Source organism: Rhinolophus sinicus, linkage group LG18 (genome assembly GCF_036562045.2).
Source record: "Rhinolophus sinicus isolate RSC01 linkage group LG18, ASM3656204v1, whole genome shotgun sequence".
NCBI lineage: Eukaryota > Metazoa > Chordata > Mammalia > Chiroptera > Rhinolophidae > Rhinolophus > Rhinolophus sinicus.
In genome coordinates this window covers 17,082,306-17,102,354 of record NC_133767.1, presented here as the reverse complement: position 1 = coordinate 17,102,354, position 20,049 = coordinate 17,082,306, and the positions used below count along the sequence as shown (strand labels likewise).

The 20,049-nt window shown below is 46.5% G+C and overlaps 1 protein-coding gene across 2 annotated transcripts in view; it reads left to right on the top strand.

Moving 5' to 3' along the window:
• Positions 1-15,303: 15,303 nt before the first annotated feature.
• XPO6 (exportin 6) overlaps positions 15,304-20,049 on the top strand; it is a 100,028-nt gene continuing 95,282 nt past the window's right edge. Inside the window, exon 1 of one of the 2 annotated variants that reach the window (XM_019754694.2) lies at positions 15,304-15,920. In XM_019754694.2, coding sequence (XP_019610253.2) covers positions 15,918-15,920 — 3 coding nt within the window. In that variant the 5' untranslated portion in view covers positions 15,304-15,917. The remainder of the gene's footprint in view (positions 15,921-20,049) is intronic. The other variant, XM_074322979.1, reaches the window with a different exon arrangement.

Genomic DNA, 20,049 nt, shown 5'->3' with positions numbered 1-20,049 from the left:
TGTGCATATATTTCTGGGCTCTCCATTCTGTTCCACTGATCTGTTGGTATATTTTTATATAAAGATCAATCCCATGCTGTTTTGATTACTACAGCTTTGTGGTATAGTTTGATGTCAGGTAGTGTGACACCTCCAACTTTGTTCTCCTTTTTCAAGACAGCTGTGTATGTCCAGGGTATTTTGTGGTCCCATATAAAATTTAAGCTTGTCCCTGTTCTGTGAAAAATGCTGTTGGTATTTTGATGGGGATTGCATTGAATCCATGGATTGCTTTCGGTGGTATGGACATGTTAACGATTTAGTTCTTCCTATCCGTGAGCATGGAACATGCTTCCATCTATTTTTATCTTCTTCAGTTTCTTTCTTTAGTGCCGTTTAGTTTTCTGAGTACAGGTTTTTTTACATCCTTGGTTAAATTTATTTCTAGGTATTTAATTTTTTTAGATGCAGTTTTAAATGAGATTGTTTTATCAATTTCTCCTTCTGACAGTTCATTACTGGTGTATAAAAATGCAACCAATTTCTGAATATTAATTTTGTATCCTGAATTCATTTATCAGTTCTAATAGTGTTTTGGTGGAATCTTTAGGGTTCTGTATATATAGTGTCATGTCATCTGCAAATAATGACAGTTTGACTTCTTCCTTTCCACTTTGGATGCCTTTTATTTTTTCATTGTCTGATTGCTGTGGATAGGACTTCCAATACTACGTTGAATAAAAGTGGTGAAAGAGGGCAACCTTGTCTTGTTGTTGCCTTAAGGAAAATGCTTTTAGTTTTTCATTGTTGAATCTGATGCTAGCTGTGGGTTTGTCATATATGGCCTTTTTATGTTGAGGTATTCCCACTTTGCTGAGAGTTTTTATCATAAATGGATGCTGAATTTTGTCAAACACTTTTTCTGCATCTATTGATATGATCATATAATTTTTATCTTTCATTTTGTATATGTGGTGCATCATGTTAATTGATTTGCAGATATTGAACCAACCTTGCACCCCAGGAATAAATCCCACTTGATCGTGGTGTATGATTTTTTTAGTGTATTGCTGAATTCAGTTTGCTAATATTTTGTTGAGGATTTTTCCCCCCCCTTCTTCCGCCTCCCCCTCAACTCTGTCCAGTTCAAGCCATTGTTTCTCAGTCTAGTTGTGTAGGACACAGCTCCCTGGCCCATGCTGGTATTATGAGCCTTGCACTGCCCCAGCTGAGGCTGGTTGTCAGTCGCCCCACAGCAGCACACAGCAGCACATGGCAGCTCACACTGACCTCCGCCTGCACATGGCATCCCAGCTCCAGGGAGAGCTGTTGTTCACAATCTTAGCTGTAGAAGGCACAGGTCACTGGCCCATGTGGGAATCAAACTGGCGACTTCAGCATTAGGAGCACAGTGGTCCAACCACCTGAGCCACTGGGCCAGCCCCATTGAGGATTTTTACATCTATGCTCATCAGGGATATCAGCCTATAATTTTCTTTTCTTTTCTTTTTTTTTGTAATATCTTTGTTTGGCTTTGGAATCAGTGTAATGGTGGCCTTGTAAAATGAGCATAGGAGCTTTCCTTCCTCTTGAATTTTTTTTGGAATAGTTTGAGGATAGGTGTTAATTCTTCTTTGAATGTTTGGTAAAATTTACCTGTGAAGCCAGGACTTTTGTTTGTTGGGAATTTTTTTGATTACTGATTTGATTTTGTTAGTAGTAATTAGTTCAGATTTTCTGTTTCTTCTTTATTCAGTCTTGGAAGATTGTATATTTCTAGGAATTTATCAATTTCTTCCCGATTGTCCAAATTGTTGGCATATAATTGTTCATAATATTTTCTTATAATTCTTTGTATTTCTGGGGTGTCAGTTGTCCCTCCTCCTCTTTCATTTCTGATTTTATTTATTTGGGTCTTCTCTCCTTTTTTCTTGATGATCTGGTTAAAGGTTTATCTTTTCAAAGAACCAGCTCTTGGTTTCATTGATCTGTTGTATTTTTTTTTTTAGACTCTATTTCGTTTATTTCTGCTCCGATCTTTATTATTTCCTTCCTTCTATTCACTTTGGGCTTTGTTTGCTGTTCTTTTTCTAGTTCCTTTAAGTATAAAGTTAGATTATTTATTTGAGATTTTTCTTGTTTCTTGAGGTAGGCCTGTATTCCTATGAATATCCCTCTTGGGACTGCTTCTCTGTGTCTCATAAATTTTCTGTCATTGTGTTTTCATAGTCATTTGTTGTAAGGAATCTTTTGATTTCTTCCTTGATCTCCTTGTTGACACATTCATTATTTAGTAGCATGTTATTTAACCTCCACGTGTTAGTGTGTTTTTCAGTTTTTTTTCCCCTTGTAATTGATTTCTCGTTTCATACCATTGTGGTCAGAGAAGATATTTTATTTGACTCCAATCTTCTTAAATTTATTGAGACTTGTTTTGTGGCCTAACATGTGGTTTATCTTAGAAAATGTTCCATGTACACTTGAAAAGAATGTATATTCTGCTGCTTTGGGGTGAAATGCTCTAAAAATATCAATTAAATCTACCTGGTCTAGTGTGTCATTCGAGGCCTTTGTTTTCTTGTTGATTTTCTGTCTGGAAGACCTGTCCATTGGTGTCAATCAAGTGTTAAATTCCCCTACTATGATTCTATTACTGTGGATCTCCCTTTATGTTGGTCAGTATTTGCTTGATATATTTAGCTGCTCCTATGCTGGGTGCATACATGTTTACAAATGTTATGTCCTCTTGTTGGGTTGATCCTTTTATCATTATGAAATATACCTCTTTGTCTCTTATTATAGCCTTTGTTTCAAAGTTAATTTTGTCTTGATATAATATTGCTACCTCAGCTTTTTTTTTTTTTTCATTTCCATTTGCATGAAATATCTTTTTCCATCTCTTTACTTTCAGTCTGTGTGTATCTTTTGATCTGAAGTGAGTCTCCTGTAAATGGGCCTTGTTTTCTTATCCATTCAGCTATCCTATGTCTATTTTTGGTCTTTATGTTTCTCCAATAAAGGTATGAGCTATTGGGACACAAAGGTCAGACTCATGGCTTTTTCCCCTGCTTTCCACCCTCTCACATTCCTCTCTTGTGGTGACAAGCACTGGTTTTGACCTGACAGCAGGGAAGAAAAAAGAAAATATACGAAAATTGAAAAGAACATTGGTTAGTATCCCTCAAAACATTATCCTGCTATATTTATAATAAACTTTCCAGTGGTTATGTTCTTTGGGATTCCTTACCTACTTCTCTCTTCTGCCACTGTACAGTCTAGACAAGCTAAATGTTTCCTTTGCCACACTCTCTTGCAGCTTAGGGAAGCTGTGTTTCTCAGTTCTGGTTAATAAGACGGGAGCAAAGGTTGTTCAAGTTTTACAGGAAGGCTTTTCTTTATCCCAAAGAGGAGCAAGGTGTGGCTGGTATCATCTCTTTCCCTCTGCTTCCTACTTAGAAGGTGCACACGATGGCTGCTGGGCTGCAGCAGCCATCTTGCCACCAGGAAGGCAAAGCTAAGAGAATCATCCAGATGCCACGGCACCACTGAGCAGCTGAGTCTACACAGCATCACTTACTTACTATTCGGCAAGAACAATGAAGCCTCATCTGTAAGCCCTTGTTACTTTCTGCAGAAAGCGTTCCTAATGTACATACTATCACTTTATTTACATGAACAGAAGTGGGTTTCTCTTTATTGTCACAAACTGTGCCCAGAGAGCGACAGTGTCTTGAATTATGGCCCATGTCATGCAAGACAGTTCCTAATCACCCTCCTCCATCCTGCTCAGCCCAGGCGCAGCCCCCAGTTCTGTTCTGGTGGTCCCCATGCTTGGTCCTTCAAGTAGGCTGGACCTTGGGATCTACACTATCTCCTTGGCGCCCTTTCTGAGCACCAGCAACCTCCATTTATTGAATGTTTGAGGGAAAGCCAGACCTGTCTCGTAGAGGCTTTTCTTGTGTTATGGCATGTTGGATGGGTTCCTGACTGCTCCAAGGGCAAATGGCAGCCTGAGCTCTGAGGAGATGTGCCGTTGCTCGCCTTTCCCTTCTCCAGCCTCCCTCCACGGAAATCTCCCTGGCCTGTACGTGGAGGGGTGGCAGAGTACAGACACGTGTGGAGCACATACACCAGCCAGGACTTCACATCACATTCCATCCAGCTCAAGCCGTTCTGGTTGAACAATAAATCCTAGAACTCTTCCCTGCATGACGCAGGAAGAAAAGCTTTTTTTCTTTTCGCTAGTCCTGAGAGAATCGCCTGAAGCAGCCAGCGTCCACCACTATGTAGGAGAGAGCCTCGCTGAGAGCAAAGCAAAAACTAAGAGACAGAGAGCCCAAGCTCTGAGAACATGGTAGAAGCCCCTGGATCAGGGTGTGCCTGAAGGCCCCCTACACCTAGACTTTTAACACGTGTGAATTAGAATATATCCTTGTTTGTTAAAGCCAATCGGAATTGCTTTTCTCTCACACACACTAAGACAGTCCTGAGAAGTCCACCCCATGGCAGATGGTGAGACCTGTACGCAGCTAGGCTGAGACCTAAGGCCCAAACTGCCTGCTGTTTGATCCAGGGCAATGCACTGGATTGATGAGAGCCCGAATCCCAAGTATCCCCGGGAGAATTCGTGTGCACATCGTTTCTCTTGATGTTTGAGCTCTGCCTTGTCTCGGGGGATTTCCCAGACCATTTGGTTCAGCCCAAAGTGCATCCCTCTGCTCTCTACGTTTGTCTGCGCCGTGCACTTGGCACTGAAGTACATGCTGTCTCATCTGTTGTCCTGAGCTGGTCTTTAATTCTTGGCAAACTTGGGCTGCTCTTCAGCTTTTCTCTTTGGAGGTCAGCTCCAGGCCAGGGGCTGGCTCTTATTGTTCGTTTACCACACAGCTCAGGGCTCAGCACACGGGTAGAACTTTCGGGTGGCAGCATGGGACAATGGAAGGAAAACTGGCTTTGAATCCTGGCTCTGCCACTTGCTAGCTGGATGACTTCAGCGTTACTTAACTATTCTGAGCCTTGTGAGTGTTATTATGAAGACACTCGATGGTAGGCATGGGGCTAGGGGCTGAAAATACAATGGTGAGCATATCAGTCACGACAAACTTTGGTTGGTGGCAAGCAACAGTGGCAAACCCTGGTTATTTTTCATTCTGGCATACACTGGGACTACATTTCTTAGTCTCCCTTGCAGTTGGGTAGGGCCATATGGCCGAGTTCTGACTAATGGAATTTGGGGCAGAAGTGATATATGACACTTCCAGATCTTTCTCCCAAGCCGCTTCCTGTGGAATGTTCCACACTCTTTTTCTGCTTGCCAGCAGATGCAGAAGATCTGCCTCCAGGGACCTACAAGAAAGTTGAGTCCCAAGAGGGCCAAGGTTTGGAACCCTGAATCACTGCATGGAGCAGAGCTCGCCTGCCAAACCCCTGTGATTGTGACATGAACAAGAAACAAACATCTACTGTGTTAAGCTACCAAGATTTTGGGTTGTTTGTTACAGCAGCACAGCCCACTCTGACATCAACTGTGACCAACTGGAAAAAAAGTGAATTCCTTGGAAAGAAATGGGTTGCTTGTGGAATCAACAGGAGGCTTGCAGATGGGCACCCTAGAGGCTAGGAAGGGGGCCTTCTCATTGAAAGTGACATCTATGCATCCGGAGCATAGTGCAACCATTTTCATCTCTTTGTCTTTATATTCAAATTCCTGGTCATGGGGTCCGGCTGGTCTGCTTTAGCCAGATGCCCCTCCCCTTGGCTATAGAAGAGAAAACCTTTGATTTTAGTCCCTACTTACTATATTTAATGAAAGGAAAACCTCCAAAGGGAATTGTTGGGGAGAGGGATATTACGCAGGCTGAAAACAAGAGCTCTCCCAAGTGAGCACAATCCCTTCCCTCTTAGAGCTCCAACCTGGGGAAGGCTCAGGCGAACCCTATCCTCCACAGTGTGGTGTGATGAATTGGGCTGATCTCCGTGGTGGGGAAGTACAGGCCAACCAGACTTGGGCCGAGAGGTCAAGGGGAGCTTCCCAGAGGAAGTGACAGTTGCTCTCAGGTTTGAAGACTGATGGGGAGCTACAGTACTCCCCCCTTATCCATGGTTTTACTTTCCAAGGTTTTGGTTACCTGGGGTCAACCATGGTCTGAAAATATGAAATGAAAAATTTCAGAAATAAACAACTCATACGTTTTAGATTGCTCATTATTCTGAGAAACGTGATGAAATCGCGCGCTATCCCGCTCCATCCTGCCTGGGATGTGAATCATATCTTTGTCCAGTGTATCCACACTGTAGAACGATAGACGATCCCTGTCCATTAGTCACTTAGTAGCCGACTGTGGTGGCCTCACAGTACTTGTGTCAAGTCACCCTTATTTTACTTAAAAATGGCCCCAAAGCTCAAGAGCAGTGATGCTGGGAATTCAGATACACCAAATAGAAGCCATATAGTGCTACCTTTAAGCGAAAAGGTGAAGGGTCTCAACTTTATAAAGAAAGAAAAAAAATATGCTGAGGTGCTAAGATTTATAGTAAGAATGGATCTTCTATCTATGAAATTGCCTAACTTATAAATGAAACTTTACCATAGGTGTGTATGTATAGGAAAAAATATAGTATATAGAGGATTTGTACTATGTATACAGAAACTGCAGTTTCAGGCATCCATTGGGGGTTGCAGAATACACATATATCCCCCAGGAATAACGGGGGACTACTGTACTCTGTAAAGGGGGTGTGTGGCAAAGGAAAGAACGTAATGTCAAGACCATGAGGTACTATAGTAGATGCAAATTTCTCTCATCTTCCTCCTCATCAAACATGCAAGGCTTAAAATCAGGAGGAATGCCCTCCTCGCTTTTCAGTCACCTCTAGAAAATGGAGAAAGGGAGGTAAAATTAACATGATTTGCAGATGATACAGTTTTATATCTGGAAAACCCAAGTGAATCTTTTGAAAAACAATACAACTATTCAGTTAGTTGTCTGGGTCCAACATTCAACTAAGGGAATCAATAGCTTTCCTATTTATACCAACAGCAACCACTTAGAAGATAAAATAGAAGTGGTAACTCCATTTGCAATAGCAACACAAAAGGTACGCATAAAAGACCTAAGAATAGACCTAATAAGAAATGCATGAACTCTTTATGAAGGAACATTTAAAATACTGCAGAATGATGCAAAAGAAGACTGAACTCATGGGATGGCAAACTTATTCTTGAAAGAGAAGTCAACCGCATAAAGAACTACACAATTAATGTTATTGCAATAAAAAGAAATCTCCATCTGGTAACAGCTCATCAATTCTTGAAGGTTCAGCTCAAATACCATCACTTCCTCCATGAAGACCTCTTGGTCAGAAGACATTGCTCAGCGTTCTTTGATCTTTATTCTGCTTTCGGTCTTTTATTAGGATTGGTTGTGAATCCTAAGAATGAGTGCAAGGACTCTTTCCCAACTGTGTCCCAGTTAGTAGTAGGGTTTAGGGGACTGACAACTGTGAAGCTTCAGCGACTTTGAGCCGCAAGGTTTCCCAGAGGTCAGGCATTTGTCTGGCATGTGGAAGCAGCTTCCCAGGCCCTTTTCCTGACCTCCTTATCCCTCTGCTGGCTGGGACCTTGGGTTTGCCATCTGATCCCGCTTCTTGCCATCACCTTTCTGTGACATGGTGTTACGTCCAGCTGTCCTGGAGTCTAAACTTGGCCAGTTCCGGGCACTTGTTTTTGTTCTATGTGTCAGATCCTTGCATGTGGCCTGGCCTCTTTCTGGGGACTAAGTCACCTGAATCTGTGCCTGGTTTGGCTTTGGCTCCTCCTGTCTCAAACAACAGTTTGAATTTATCCCTCACACGGTACGCCAAAATAAACTCCAAGTAGATAAAAAATTTACTTGTTGTTTTTTTTTTTTTAAAGCTATAAAAGTACTTGAAGAAAGCATAGGCAAATTCCTTTAAACATTGGCATGGGAACATTCTTACTAAGTATGACTCAAAATCCAGAAACCATAAAATATTGATCCATTCAACTCTAAAAAATAAATTAACAGCTTCTTCATGGAAAAGTAAAACTGTAAGCAGAGTCAAAAGACAAACAACAATCTGGGGAAAATATTTGCAAGTTAATATCACAAAGGGTTAATCCCCATATTATATAAAGAACTCCTAGAACTGTAGGCAAAGGAGCCCGACAACTAAGTAGCAAGAGGCGAAAAGTACATGAACAGACAGTTCCCCAAAAGCTGTGATGACACTAAGGTACCATATCTCACCTCAGATTGGCAAACATCCAGAAGTTTGCGGCTATATCGCATTGGCCAGTCTATGTGGAAATCGATCCTCTCTGTGTGCTGGTAGGAATGCACAACTCCTATGGAGGGAGATTTGGCACAATCCATCGAAAACACAAAGGTATCTACCCTTTGAGCCAGCAATTCTACTTTTGTGAATTTATCCTATAGATACATGGGCACACTTATGGACTATATGCATGATTTTTTACAGCATTGGTCTTGTCAGTAAAAGAAGGAAAGCCACGTTGTCTTGGGTCACATGCTTACCCGTGACTCCAAGGAGTGGGGGTAGCCCCACCCAAACTTCAAGAACTGAGCTTGGAGGAGAGGTGGTCCTTCCTACAAAGTTGGGGTTATCAGAAGAAGAGATAAGAAAAAAAATAGATGTCTCTTGTGTTATCTGTCCTCTTCCTGTGTAACAAGATGCAAACAACTCCATTCATCAGAATGCTGGAGACCAAAGGTGAGACAGCACTCAGAATGAGATTTTGAGGTGTGGTCAGGTAACCAGAGCTGGCGGCTACTCCACCTGTGAGGATGCTAGTTTCTATTAACCTGAAGGCCCTTTGCGTTGATGCACTGTGGCTATGCAGATTTGGGGTATCCACCAGGGCAGCATTGAATCACCTCTCTGCATAATAGCCGGGAGAGAGACTTGAGATTTGGAATGAAATTTTGGAAGGAGAAGAGATGAATTAGACAGTCAGGCATTCTGAGTTGAGGAGCTAAGGAAAAAAAATGATGTAGTAGCAGTCCAGCTGATGAAGGATTCTGGGAAAAAGCAGAAAGTGTAAATGAAGGTTCTAAGTTGTTGGCGATGGAATGTGTGGTGTAAGTTCTGTCTTCTGTATCCCTATAAAATCTTCAGTAAAGATGGGTCCCTATTGCTTTGAGGCAGGGTTTCTCTGTTGAAGGTGGTATTGCCCCCAGGAGCCCCGGAAACTTGCGGCTGGGTTTACGTGCCACAGTGATGGCTTGGGGGTGGGGCAGTAAAAAGGGGCATCACTGACTGCGACCTGGATCATAACTGGTGAGATGTCTCTTGCACAAGACCAGTAGCAACTCCGTTGGAAACGCTGCTTTGGTGTGAGTGGATTGTTTTGGGGGAACTTAAAGATGTCCTGAGTTGTGCAGCCAGGTTGATATTGGGCAAAACACAGAGCATACAGGAACCAAAGGATAAAGGAACAGCTGACACCTGGGCTGCACCTGCATTTAAGACTTTGATTATATCGTAGCTACGTCACTTAGTCTTTTGGTGCCTTCCTTCATGACAGCCCTAGGCTTATTTCCTCTTTGTCATCTGCTTCATAATAAATTGTCCTTTTAATTTTCTGCTTTTACATTTTTTCATTCGTTCTAAACTGCATATAAAATAGAGGTATTTTACACTCCATTTGTATTCATTTGTTCACTGACCAGGGCTCATCTTCTCATTTGTTAGCACCGTATTTTGGGGTCCATTTGCGATCTTTCATTATCCTCCCCATTTTTGTTTGCCATTAAAAAAGTAATTATTGATTAATAACACACTCGATTTTCTGAACTTAGATGTCATTTGGGAAATAATTTAGATCAACATAACGGTTACATACACGGTTCAGAACGGGGGGTACTACAGCTCCCAGAAATGTTTCTGTTGATAATACACATGCCCTGATTTATCACTTCATAATTTCTTCCAAAGTTTGCCATGCCAACAGAGATGCATTTCAGCAACTAGCTAAGAGTGAAGGGGGAGGGAGGGTTGGGCTCCAGCTGCAGGGTCTCTGATCCCAGGCTCACTGAAGCTGGGACATCTGGGTGTGTCTTGGGTTTGGGTAGGGGGTGCTGTTGCATAATGTGAGCTACAGACACTTCCTGTCTTTTAGGATACAGTCAACAGACATGGTCCAGGTCTCATGTCACGTGGTCACCTAGGGTTGATTGGGGTTACGGACAACTGGTTTTTCAAAGTCATACAAGACAAGAGCTGTGATGGCTCCTTCTTAGTTTCCTTAGAGGGCAGACCTTTACTATAGTGTTCTGGTTATGGGCTGTTGCATGACAAAACACCCCAAAACAATGACTTAAAACATAACTTAGTAGTTCGCAGAATTCTGCAGCTTACCTGGGCCAAGACAGATGGTTCTCACCTGGGATCTCTCCTGTGGGTGCAGTTATATAGTCAGAGAGGTGCCGGGGCTGGGGTCTTCGAAAGTCATGACTGGCTCAGCTGTCCAAGGTGTCCTCTTCTCTCACACTGCTGGTGTCTCTAGGGGCCTAGCTGCCGCCGCAGAAGCTGAGCAGGCAATACTCTTCTTCACGTGGTCTGTCCGTGTGGCTAGCTAGGACTTCTTCACAGCATGGCATTCTTAGGTAATCAGACTTCTCACATGGGGGCTGGCTTGCCCCAGAGGCAATATTCCAAGAAAGCCAGGCCAACACTGTCAAGCTTTTTGAGATCTAACTTTGGAAGTCATGCTTCTTTCCACTCCATTTCATTGGTCAGAAGTGAATTCACAGAACCAGCCCAGCTTTGAGGCCAGGGGACTTCACAGTCTGTGAATACTGACAGACCTGGTTCAGTGGGGGCCCACATTTGTAGACCAGCTGCCGCACATGACCACGTGTGCCAGTCAGGAAAGGCCAGGAAAACACCACCACTGAATCTCTGCCTCAATATGCAAAAGCTTGTTCTGCTGACCCTGGTGGGGGTCAGAGAGGGGATCTGTCCCCAGTAGTCATTTCATCTCATGACACCACAATCTCCACATGACACGTCAGGGCTCACTCTGGTGGGGGAGAGCAGAGGGACTTGTACAGGCAAGGAAATGCTCTGGCCCAGAGGTGGCGTGAGTCACTTCCACTTTCTTGGCACCGTCCCATCCAACTGCAAGGAGTGGGGAAGTGGACTCCTCCCTTGTACTTGGAAGAGAGCAGAGGCAGACATGGCTGAACAGTAGCGGCCTCTCCCCCATTCTGCTGCATCCATGGATAATTCCTGTTGGATGTCACCATTAGGTAGCTTTTCAGGCAAAATCTCTCCATTAATCATATTAGTGGATGTTTGTAAACAGCCATTTATTCCACACAAGGAGGTCAACTCAGTAGGAGACATTTGAATTGGGCCTTTGGGATGAGTAAGAAACATGAAAGAGCCTGCTGTGCTCCAAGAGCCATGAGGAATCGAGCTTGGTGGGCTTGTAGAGGAAGAGAAGAGAGAAAGGTGGGTTGGAACTAGGATGGAAATATAATAATAACGAAAATGTATTGAAAATCTTTTCATGTGCCAGGCACAGTTCTACACATGCCCTGAGCTTTCCTATAGTAAGGGTGCTCCCTGGGTTTCTTCCATTTGTACCCTGGAGTCCCTTTCCCTTTCTCTACCCAGCCCTGTGCTCTGGAGGTTGGTGCCTATGGATGACATCACCATTCTCCCTTGCTCTTTGGCTTCCCATTGGATTTGTCCCATTGTAGTCAGTGTATCCCATTGGTCTCCCTGCAGGATCACCTTGGCTGGTTGTTTTTCTCAGTTGCTCTCACATGATTCCCTTGTCCGATTCTGGAAACCGTTCCTACTCTTGCCTCTTCAGATCTAGACCTCCTCTTGCTGAATTCTCTAGGCTCTGATAGCCTTGCAGAGCTTTGGTGGGGCTGAGAGCTTTCCTGAAGTTGGGAGTAGAGCATGTGATCAAGGTCCAGCCAATCAGAGCATCACATTCCCTCTGGTTACTGTGATTGGTTCAGGGGTGATCCAATCCAAGCCAATGGGATTATTTTCCTGAAATATTTATAGGAGAAGCTTGACCTCTTCTTCTCTACCAGGATTCAACCCAGAGAAGATAAAGCCTGGATATGCCAGGAGCCACCTGTGTGGATAAAGGACCCCCTCCCTGCCCAATCACAGAAGCAGAACCAAGAAACTGAATTCTGCGATACCATTTCAGACCCCGAATCCAGCCATGTTTGACCTCCATACAACCTTTTGGATGATTCTTTTACGTGAGACCCGATAGTCCCCTTTTTCTTTATGATAGAGTCCCAACTCTAGAGTCTCAACATTGTCACTTGCAGTGGAAAGAGTCTTGACACAATGGACGATAGCTTGGAGCGGGAAGATGAGTACGGACTGCAGCAGTCAGGTGAACTTAAATTCTTCCATCAAGACCTAGTTGAAATGTCACCATCTTTGTTCAGCCTTCCAATTGGTTTTTCCCCCATAGTTGCTCCCTCCTCACTTGTATGCTTAGGTTGATACACACCTCTATTACAGCACCTCGCACACCGAGCCATAATTGTTTGGGTGGCTATTTCTACCACGAGGCAGTACACGATTTGCCTGAATCTTATTCATTTGGAACTCTTCATTTTTGCAAAAGGCTGGGCACCAAATTGATGCTAACTCATTGAAAGTTTGTTGAACGAGTAACTGAATGAATGAGACCGAGGCAGTAGCAGCAGGAACGGGCAGGAGGAGGTGTGTGGGGGACGTCCCTGCAGTGCCAACAAAAAGTAATAGCAGCCTTAAATCTTTTTTTTGTTTTGAATAGACAGGATTGAGATTAATATTAATAACAAAATGTTATTTGGTTGACTTGGACAAAAATCCCTGGAGTAAAATTAATAATAGTTGTGATTTATTATATGCCTTATGCGCCAGGTGTTTTGTGTATATTAAATTTAATCTTCACGCCAGCCTGGCAACAGACATGTGACTCCACCAAACCCACTTTATTCTGGGGAATTGAAATCAACTCCAGGTGTTGATCTCTAAGCCAATCACAGCAGTTCCATCCTCCTCCACAGCAGCTAGTTCAGGGATGGGCAGGCCTGCGTCCATTAGGACCAGTAGGATAAAGCTTACTGCCTTGAGAAAAGGTGTGAGAAAAGGTGCTCTCTCTTGCTGGAGGTGCATGGGGAAGTTTATGGCCCTGGCTGTTCCCAGCAGCCATCTTGAAGACAGGGAGGAGAGCAGAGCCAAGAAAATCCTAGAGCAATGATGGATCCAGGGCTCCCAACACTCCAAGCCTGAAGCTGACCTATCTCTGGATGTCTAGCTATGGGAGTTACCTGAGCCAAAGACACACCTCTAATTCAGTCTGAGTTGAGTTTCTGTTATTTCATCCAAGTACACAGCGAGGAAACCAAGACTTTGAAAGTAACGTGCTCAACAGACCTCAGCTAACACTAAGAGCTGGGATTCAACCCTTAGTTCTCATCTAAAAGCATTTGTTCATAGCACTAAACTGAGCCAAGAAACGGCCCCAGTCCTGAGTTATCTGCTTACCTTCTGAGATACTGTCATGCAGGGAGGCCTGCGGGGTCTCAGCTCCTCCTCCCCGCATAACGCAGGATATGGTGAGGTCAAAAAGGAACACCCACGGAGCCATAGGTAGGGGAGTCATACCACTATATTCTCTCTGGCGGCACTATACTCTCACTGGAGGCTGGATCCACACTGTCCGCAAACTGCCATCCACACTTGCCAGCCCAGCCACCAGCTTCTTGCTAGCCCCCGTTCTTTTTCTCTCTCTCTTCTCCCTTCTCTCTGCGAGCGTAGCCACAGCAGTTATATTAGTGGCCAATGGCTCACTGGTTACAGCTGACGGCCAACTAGCCACAGCTGATGGCCATGCAATCACAGTTGATGGCCATTTACTACCTGAGCCAGGCACCTGTCTATGTGAGGCCGAGAGCCTGGAAACCACTTTCTGGGGCTCTGCCCCCACAGATACCTTCTCTTGTACTTGCAGTTTCTAGAATATTCTATGCCTCCTCTCTTTGCCTAGCAAATGGCAGCATTTCTTTCAGGCCACAGCTTAAATAAATGTCACTTCCTGACACTCTCCCCACCTCACCCCTCAAGATTAGCTTAGATCCCTTGGCTATTAACTCTCATGGTGGATTGTGTTTTTCTTTCATGCTCTTATCATACTTACAACGGATTACTTTTTGTATAATACTTTAAAAATAATTTGCCTCTCTGTTCGTAAGGGCACAAATGTGTCTGTTTTGCTCAGCACTGAATCCTCAGAACAGAGGTTGTCACTTAGTGGGCAAGAATAAACATTTGCTGAAAGACTACGTGAAAGCTTTCTGTGGTCCTGTGTTACATCAGCGGTTCTCCAAGTGTGGTCCCTTGGTGGCAGCATTAGTATCACCTGGGAACTTGTTAGGAATGTAAATTAGGCCCTACCTGAGGCCCACTGAGTTAGAAATTCTGGGAATGGGGTTTAGATGGCAATCTGATTTCAACAGGCCTGCCAGGTGGTTCTGATTCACGCTGGAGTTTGAGAGCCACTGGGTTCTACAGATTTGCTCCAAGTCTACGCAGCAGGCACACCTGGGCAGCCGCTGCGCTTCTAGGGCTTGTCTCTTAAAATCAACACTTTTCCAAGTAAAGTGGGCTGGAGGATAGGAACGGACTCTCCCCATTGTTTGCAGTCTCAGAACCCAGAACCTCTGCAGTTGTCCCTTCCGGTTGGATCACGCTTCCCAGCCCTGAATCCGTCAGGTCCCGGTTTACATTTCCCAGCTCCCCTTTCCATGTTCTCAGCACACGCGTGTGGGTGGCGTTCATAACACAGCACGCCTCGTTCCTTACAGTTAATGTATTCCTTTGCTCTCTCCTTGTGGCGAACCTACCTCCTCGAGGGCGGGACTACAGCAGTCTCGTTTGCTGCCCGTCCTTGCACCCGTAGCAGCGCCTGCAGGGCCACGGCAGGGCTGAAATGTGTGTGCCCTGAATGGACGGAACCTGCGCGAAGGCAGGCCGGGTGCCTGGCACGTAAGAGGCGTTCCCTAAACACGTGCGGCATGAATGAGCCCAGGAAGCGAAAGAGAAAGCGCCCCTTTACTAAGATGGCAGGCCCGGCGCCCTTTACCAACATGGCCGTCGGCCCGCGTGGACGGGCGCAGGGGGCGGGGCCGGGCAGGGGCGGGGCCAGCGGGAGCCGTCAGGTGCGGCCCCGCCCTACGTGCCCCGCCCCCCGCGCGATTCCGGATTGGTCCGGTTCCAGCGCCGCAGCCGGCGGCCGTGCCGTGGGGCTACGCCGGGCGCTCGCCACTTCCGGCGCGTTGGGGCTGTTGGTCGGGGGTGGCCGCGCGGCGCGAGCGGGCGGCTCCGGGACTGACGCGCGCAGGGATGCTCCAGAGGGTGGCGGCGGCGGCCGTGTAGGCTGAGGCGGCGAGGACAGCGCGGGCCCCCGGCCTCTGCCCTGAGCCGGCCCCTCGGGCTGCGCCTCCGAGGCTCCTTCAGCCTCCGCCCCTTGTGCCTCGGGGCCCGGCCCGCGGCTGCTTCTGAACGCGGAGGCCGGGGAGTCCCTGCCTGGGCCCGCAGCCTCCCCTCGGGGGTCGGGCCCGGGCAGGGGGCCCCCGAGCCCCTGCACTCCTTGCCGGCTTCCGAGCCCCACTTCCTGCTTTTGCAGTTTCCTTGGGGAGGCGCGGGTGCGTCTTGATGAATTGTTGCGGGGGTCCCCGATGAGGCGGGCCGGGGGGCCGCGCTCTTTTTAGAGGGGCCCGGCGGGGCCCGGGTGGGGACGCGGTGCTCGAGGCCTGGGCGGGGGACTTCCCGAGCCTGCCGGGACCATGACCTGAACTGTGCGAGCGGGACGTGTCCGAAGCCTGAGAGCCAGCTCACCTGAGCCGTCCCCTCCCCCTGCCAGCATGGTAAGTGGGGTGCGACTCCCTTCCCTCCCCGGGTGCCCGGCCTGAGAGGCGGGAGCGGGTCCTGGGACTGCTGAGCCATCGCTTCTCCCTGGGGCGGGGACAGGCGCGTGCCGAGCAGGGCAGTGACACATGCGTGCGGGGTTTGCTGCCCGGCTCGGCTCCCATCCCCCTCCAGGGATGTCTCGGGCCTGGGAGGGACCTGGAAGCGCGGCAGGCACCACCCTTGCGCCTGGTGTTTGCCTGTCTTTCCGTGGAGCTCGTCGTTACAGTAGCTGTCGTTTGGGGAGGGCTTGCTGAGTGCCAGGCCCTGCGCTAGAGGATTGACGTGTACGGTTTAATTAGCCCACTAGCCCTCTTCGGAAGGGGGCAGACTGAGGCACAGAGCAACTAATTACCCAGCTCAAGGTCACTCTTAAGTGACAGTGGCACCATTGGAACCCAGGCCGTCTGACTCCAGGTCTCCTGTTAGATGCAACACCCAGAGCTGGTCGGGGTCTTGTTGTGGCTTTGTATTTGGGGAAACGGGGTTTGTGATTTTCAGAGGTCACTTATCTAGGTAATAGCAAACAAGGAGTGGTGCTCTTTTGAAACCCAGTCTGCTGTTCTTTCTGCTACATGCTGTGGCTTTTTCCCTGGCAGGGCCTGGAAAGCTATTCATCCTTCCAGATCCAGTTCAGAAGCTGCCTCTGCTGGAAGCTACTTGTCTTTCTGACCCAAGCCACTCTCAGACTCCCTTAGATTTGTGTACTCTCATCTATGTATTAAGCATTTGTGTTTTGTTACGGTCGGTGTTTCTGAATCTTACCCGTCTACTGCAGAAGACTTAGCTGCCTCCAAGGAGAAGTTGTCTGAAGCTTTCTGTGCCCCAGCCCTTGGCACATAGTAAGCCATGGGATGTGGTTAATGGCCCAGTCTGTGTTTGAGCACCTCCAGTGACAAAACTCTTCGTAAGGCTGGCCATTTTCCCCGTTAAATTAGTGGTTTAGTTGAAAAAGGGACACAGCGACATCTGTGATAAAGATGTTGAGGCCAGTGGCATTTTCAGAACGTTGAAGGGGCCTGTGGCTGTTGTGTTCAGGTTCTGGGCTTGAAAGAAGACCAGAGGCATAGCCCTTGACTTCATGGGGCTTGGCTTACTTACAACCAGTTAGATAGGCCACACCATTTAGTGGCAGGTCATTGAAGCTGTCTGCGTCCCTGTAGCCCCATCTATAAGATGGGGAACTAGGAATTCTCTAATGAATAGTCCATAGATATGAAATAGAACCTTTAGTGAGTGATGAAAATAGTACTGAGTATTCCTTCATTTATTCTTTCAGTGAATTTTTTTTAAACTGAAATCCGCACAACCTGAAATTTACCATTGCAACCATTTTTGGCGTACAGTTTTGTAGCTTTAAGTACAGTCACACGATTAGAGGTGTGCGTCCATCTCCAGAACTTTTTTCATCTTGCAAAACTGAAACGGTACCTATTAAACACTACCTCCCATTCCCTTCTCCCCATCCCTGGCACCCACTATCCCACTTTCTGTCTCTATGAACTTGACGACTCTAGGTTCCTCATTAGTGGACTCCTGCCGTGTGTGTTTGTGACTGGCTTTTTCTCACTCTGTTAGTGTCCTTGAGGTTCATCCGTGTTGTAGCATATGTCAGAATTTCCTTCCTTTTTAAGGCTGAATAATCCTCCATTGTGTGTACACACATTTTGTTTATCCGTTTATCTGTTGATGGACACCTGGGTTACTTCCACCTTTTGGCCACTGTGAGTAATCCTGCTGTGAACAGGGGTGCACATCTTTCAATGACTTTTAAATAGTCACTATGTACCCGTCCCTAGAGAAAGTCAGATGAACAGGTACAGTCTTCCCTTCAGGGAGCTTTGGGCCCCCTGGGCAGAATGTTACTAGTTATCACTGAGCTAGCCAAGCAACCTCGTATTCAGGTGTCATTTTCGTTGGCAATCGGGAGCATTACTGTGAAACGGCCACCTTTGAGCTATTGTAAAGTAATTGATTTCATGATCACGTATGTTTTTTTTTTTGAAATAAGTTTGAGTCACATATTTAAACATAAAGGGATGACCACAGTAGATGTGTGGTGAACAGGACCGTCTAATCGTGTCCTCTCTGTGTCACTGATACGAGGGGTTCATCTGTGGGTGTCCCAGGGTCAGGGGTGTGGGCCGGGCGGGCCTTGTCCCCCAAATGCAAGGAAGCCATTGCCTGGTTTGTATCTTACAGGAGGGGAGTCACAGCTTTTTCCTTTCCATTTCTTACTGACAATGTTCTTACTTTTAAGAGTATTAGTTAGCATATGTTTGAGCCTTTGTAATAACTTCTTTTTAAAACTTCAACTCTAATACGGCGAAAATGGTGTAACATGATAAAACTACAGTTTATTTAGTATCTGTTATAATCCAGTTCTTCATGTATTCATTTTTCTTCAAGTCCTTCAGTATCAGGTAACCTCACCCACCTGCTCAGTGACGTTATTGCAGTTACTGTGGGAGGGGGAGATGAGCAGACGTGCTGTGTGACGCCTGTCTAACACGCGTGTGGCCCCACGGTGCCCTCTGCAGTACCTGTGTCGCCTCACGTGAAGGTGATCGGGAATGTCATCCAACTTATTTTGTTTGGTTCTGAGATAGACAGTGATGGGGGCTGGGAGCATGCGGGTTCCTTCAAACTGTCCCTCTAGGAGGAGGGAGGATCTTAGAATGAATTAAAAAAGACTTGTAGTTGCAGTGCAGAATTGCTAGAACAGCTCTGCTGGAGCTGCATTGGATTAGATCATCATTTTGGATTGAATCCCCATGAGTTCATGAGTGCTGTACCCTCTTAGAGGTGTTACCTCTCTGAAAAGTTGTCACTTCATATTAAATGATTATTATGGAAATTTTGTGGAAACTTCAGCCCTGGCTTACATTTTTCAGTTGCTGAGAAAATTGCTTTGGTTACAGAGACTTCTCATTTTTGAATGTCACCCTCTGCCAGGGGTCCCTATAATGGAGGCAGAACCCGACCTTAGGTTTGGCCGCTCAGGTGTCTCAGCCACTTGTTCATCAGAGGTGTTCCGGGGTGCCCACCGTGTGGGGGCATTTGAAGGAGCCATGGTGGTACAGGGGGTGGCAGGGAAAGGTCCAGCTTCCTCAGAGGGCCCGTGGTCAGTCACATGATTAGAGGTAGAGGGGAGACTGGTGACATACCATGAAATGACTTCAACAGCTTTTGGGAAAGTTACACTTGTGACAGTTTAAGGAAGATGGGACGTATATTCTGATAATTACAAGGGACTGTGAGAAGGGTGACAGCAGAAGAATGCGCTGGCACAAAGTTAGCATTGCCGGGGGAGGTTGATGAGGTGAGGCTGGGGAGGCTTCCCCGGAGGGGTTTTGAGTCCCGAAGGATTAGGAAGAGTTTGAGAGTAGTTGGACACAGGAAAACAGGGCCTTTTCCAAGTGAAAGTTGTTTGCTGGTCGTTAAGATCAGATACACATCAGCGAAGATAATAGAAAGTGAGGTGTGAAGGGAGAGTAAAGAAAGGAATTCACACTGAGTGTTTCGGCCTTTTAGGGCGTCCTGTGCATATACACATGCGCATGTGCTACTGACATGGCCTTTTTCTCCTCGTAAATACTTTCACCCCGACTTTCCTTGCCAGCAGCTGCTGTATTTCCTTGTTCCCCTTTACACGGAAACTAGGTAAGAGTGGTCTCTAAGGGGTCTCCCTTGGTTCTCTCTGAAGTTCACTTGTCAAGGGCCCTCCTGCCACGTTTGCTCAATGCGGTGGTTGCTTCTCTGTCCTCCCCTTAGGTGGTCTGTCAGGAGCTCTGCACGTGTGGGGCATGGGGCGCGCCCTCTTCCCCGAGTCTCCTCTTGGTATCCAGGACTCTGAGAAGCGCTTTTGGTCCCCCCCACCCCCCTGAATCTCTGAACAGGTGGGTGGGGGGTGCCCGGTCCAGGCCTCTCTCCTCAGATGCAGTTCTCACGTATCCAGCTGCTACTGGACATGCCAGCTTGTTTGTCAGGCACTTCGAAGGTAACACGTCACAGCGTGTTTCCTGGTTCCCTCTACGTCTCCTCTGCCCACAGCCGTCTCTATCTCATTGGAGGGCAGCGCCATCCTTC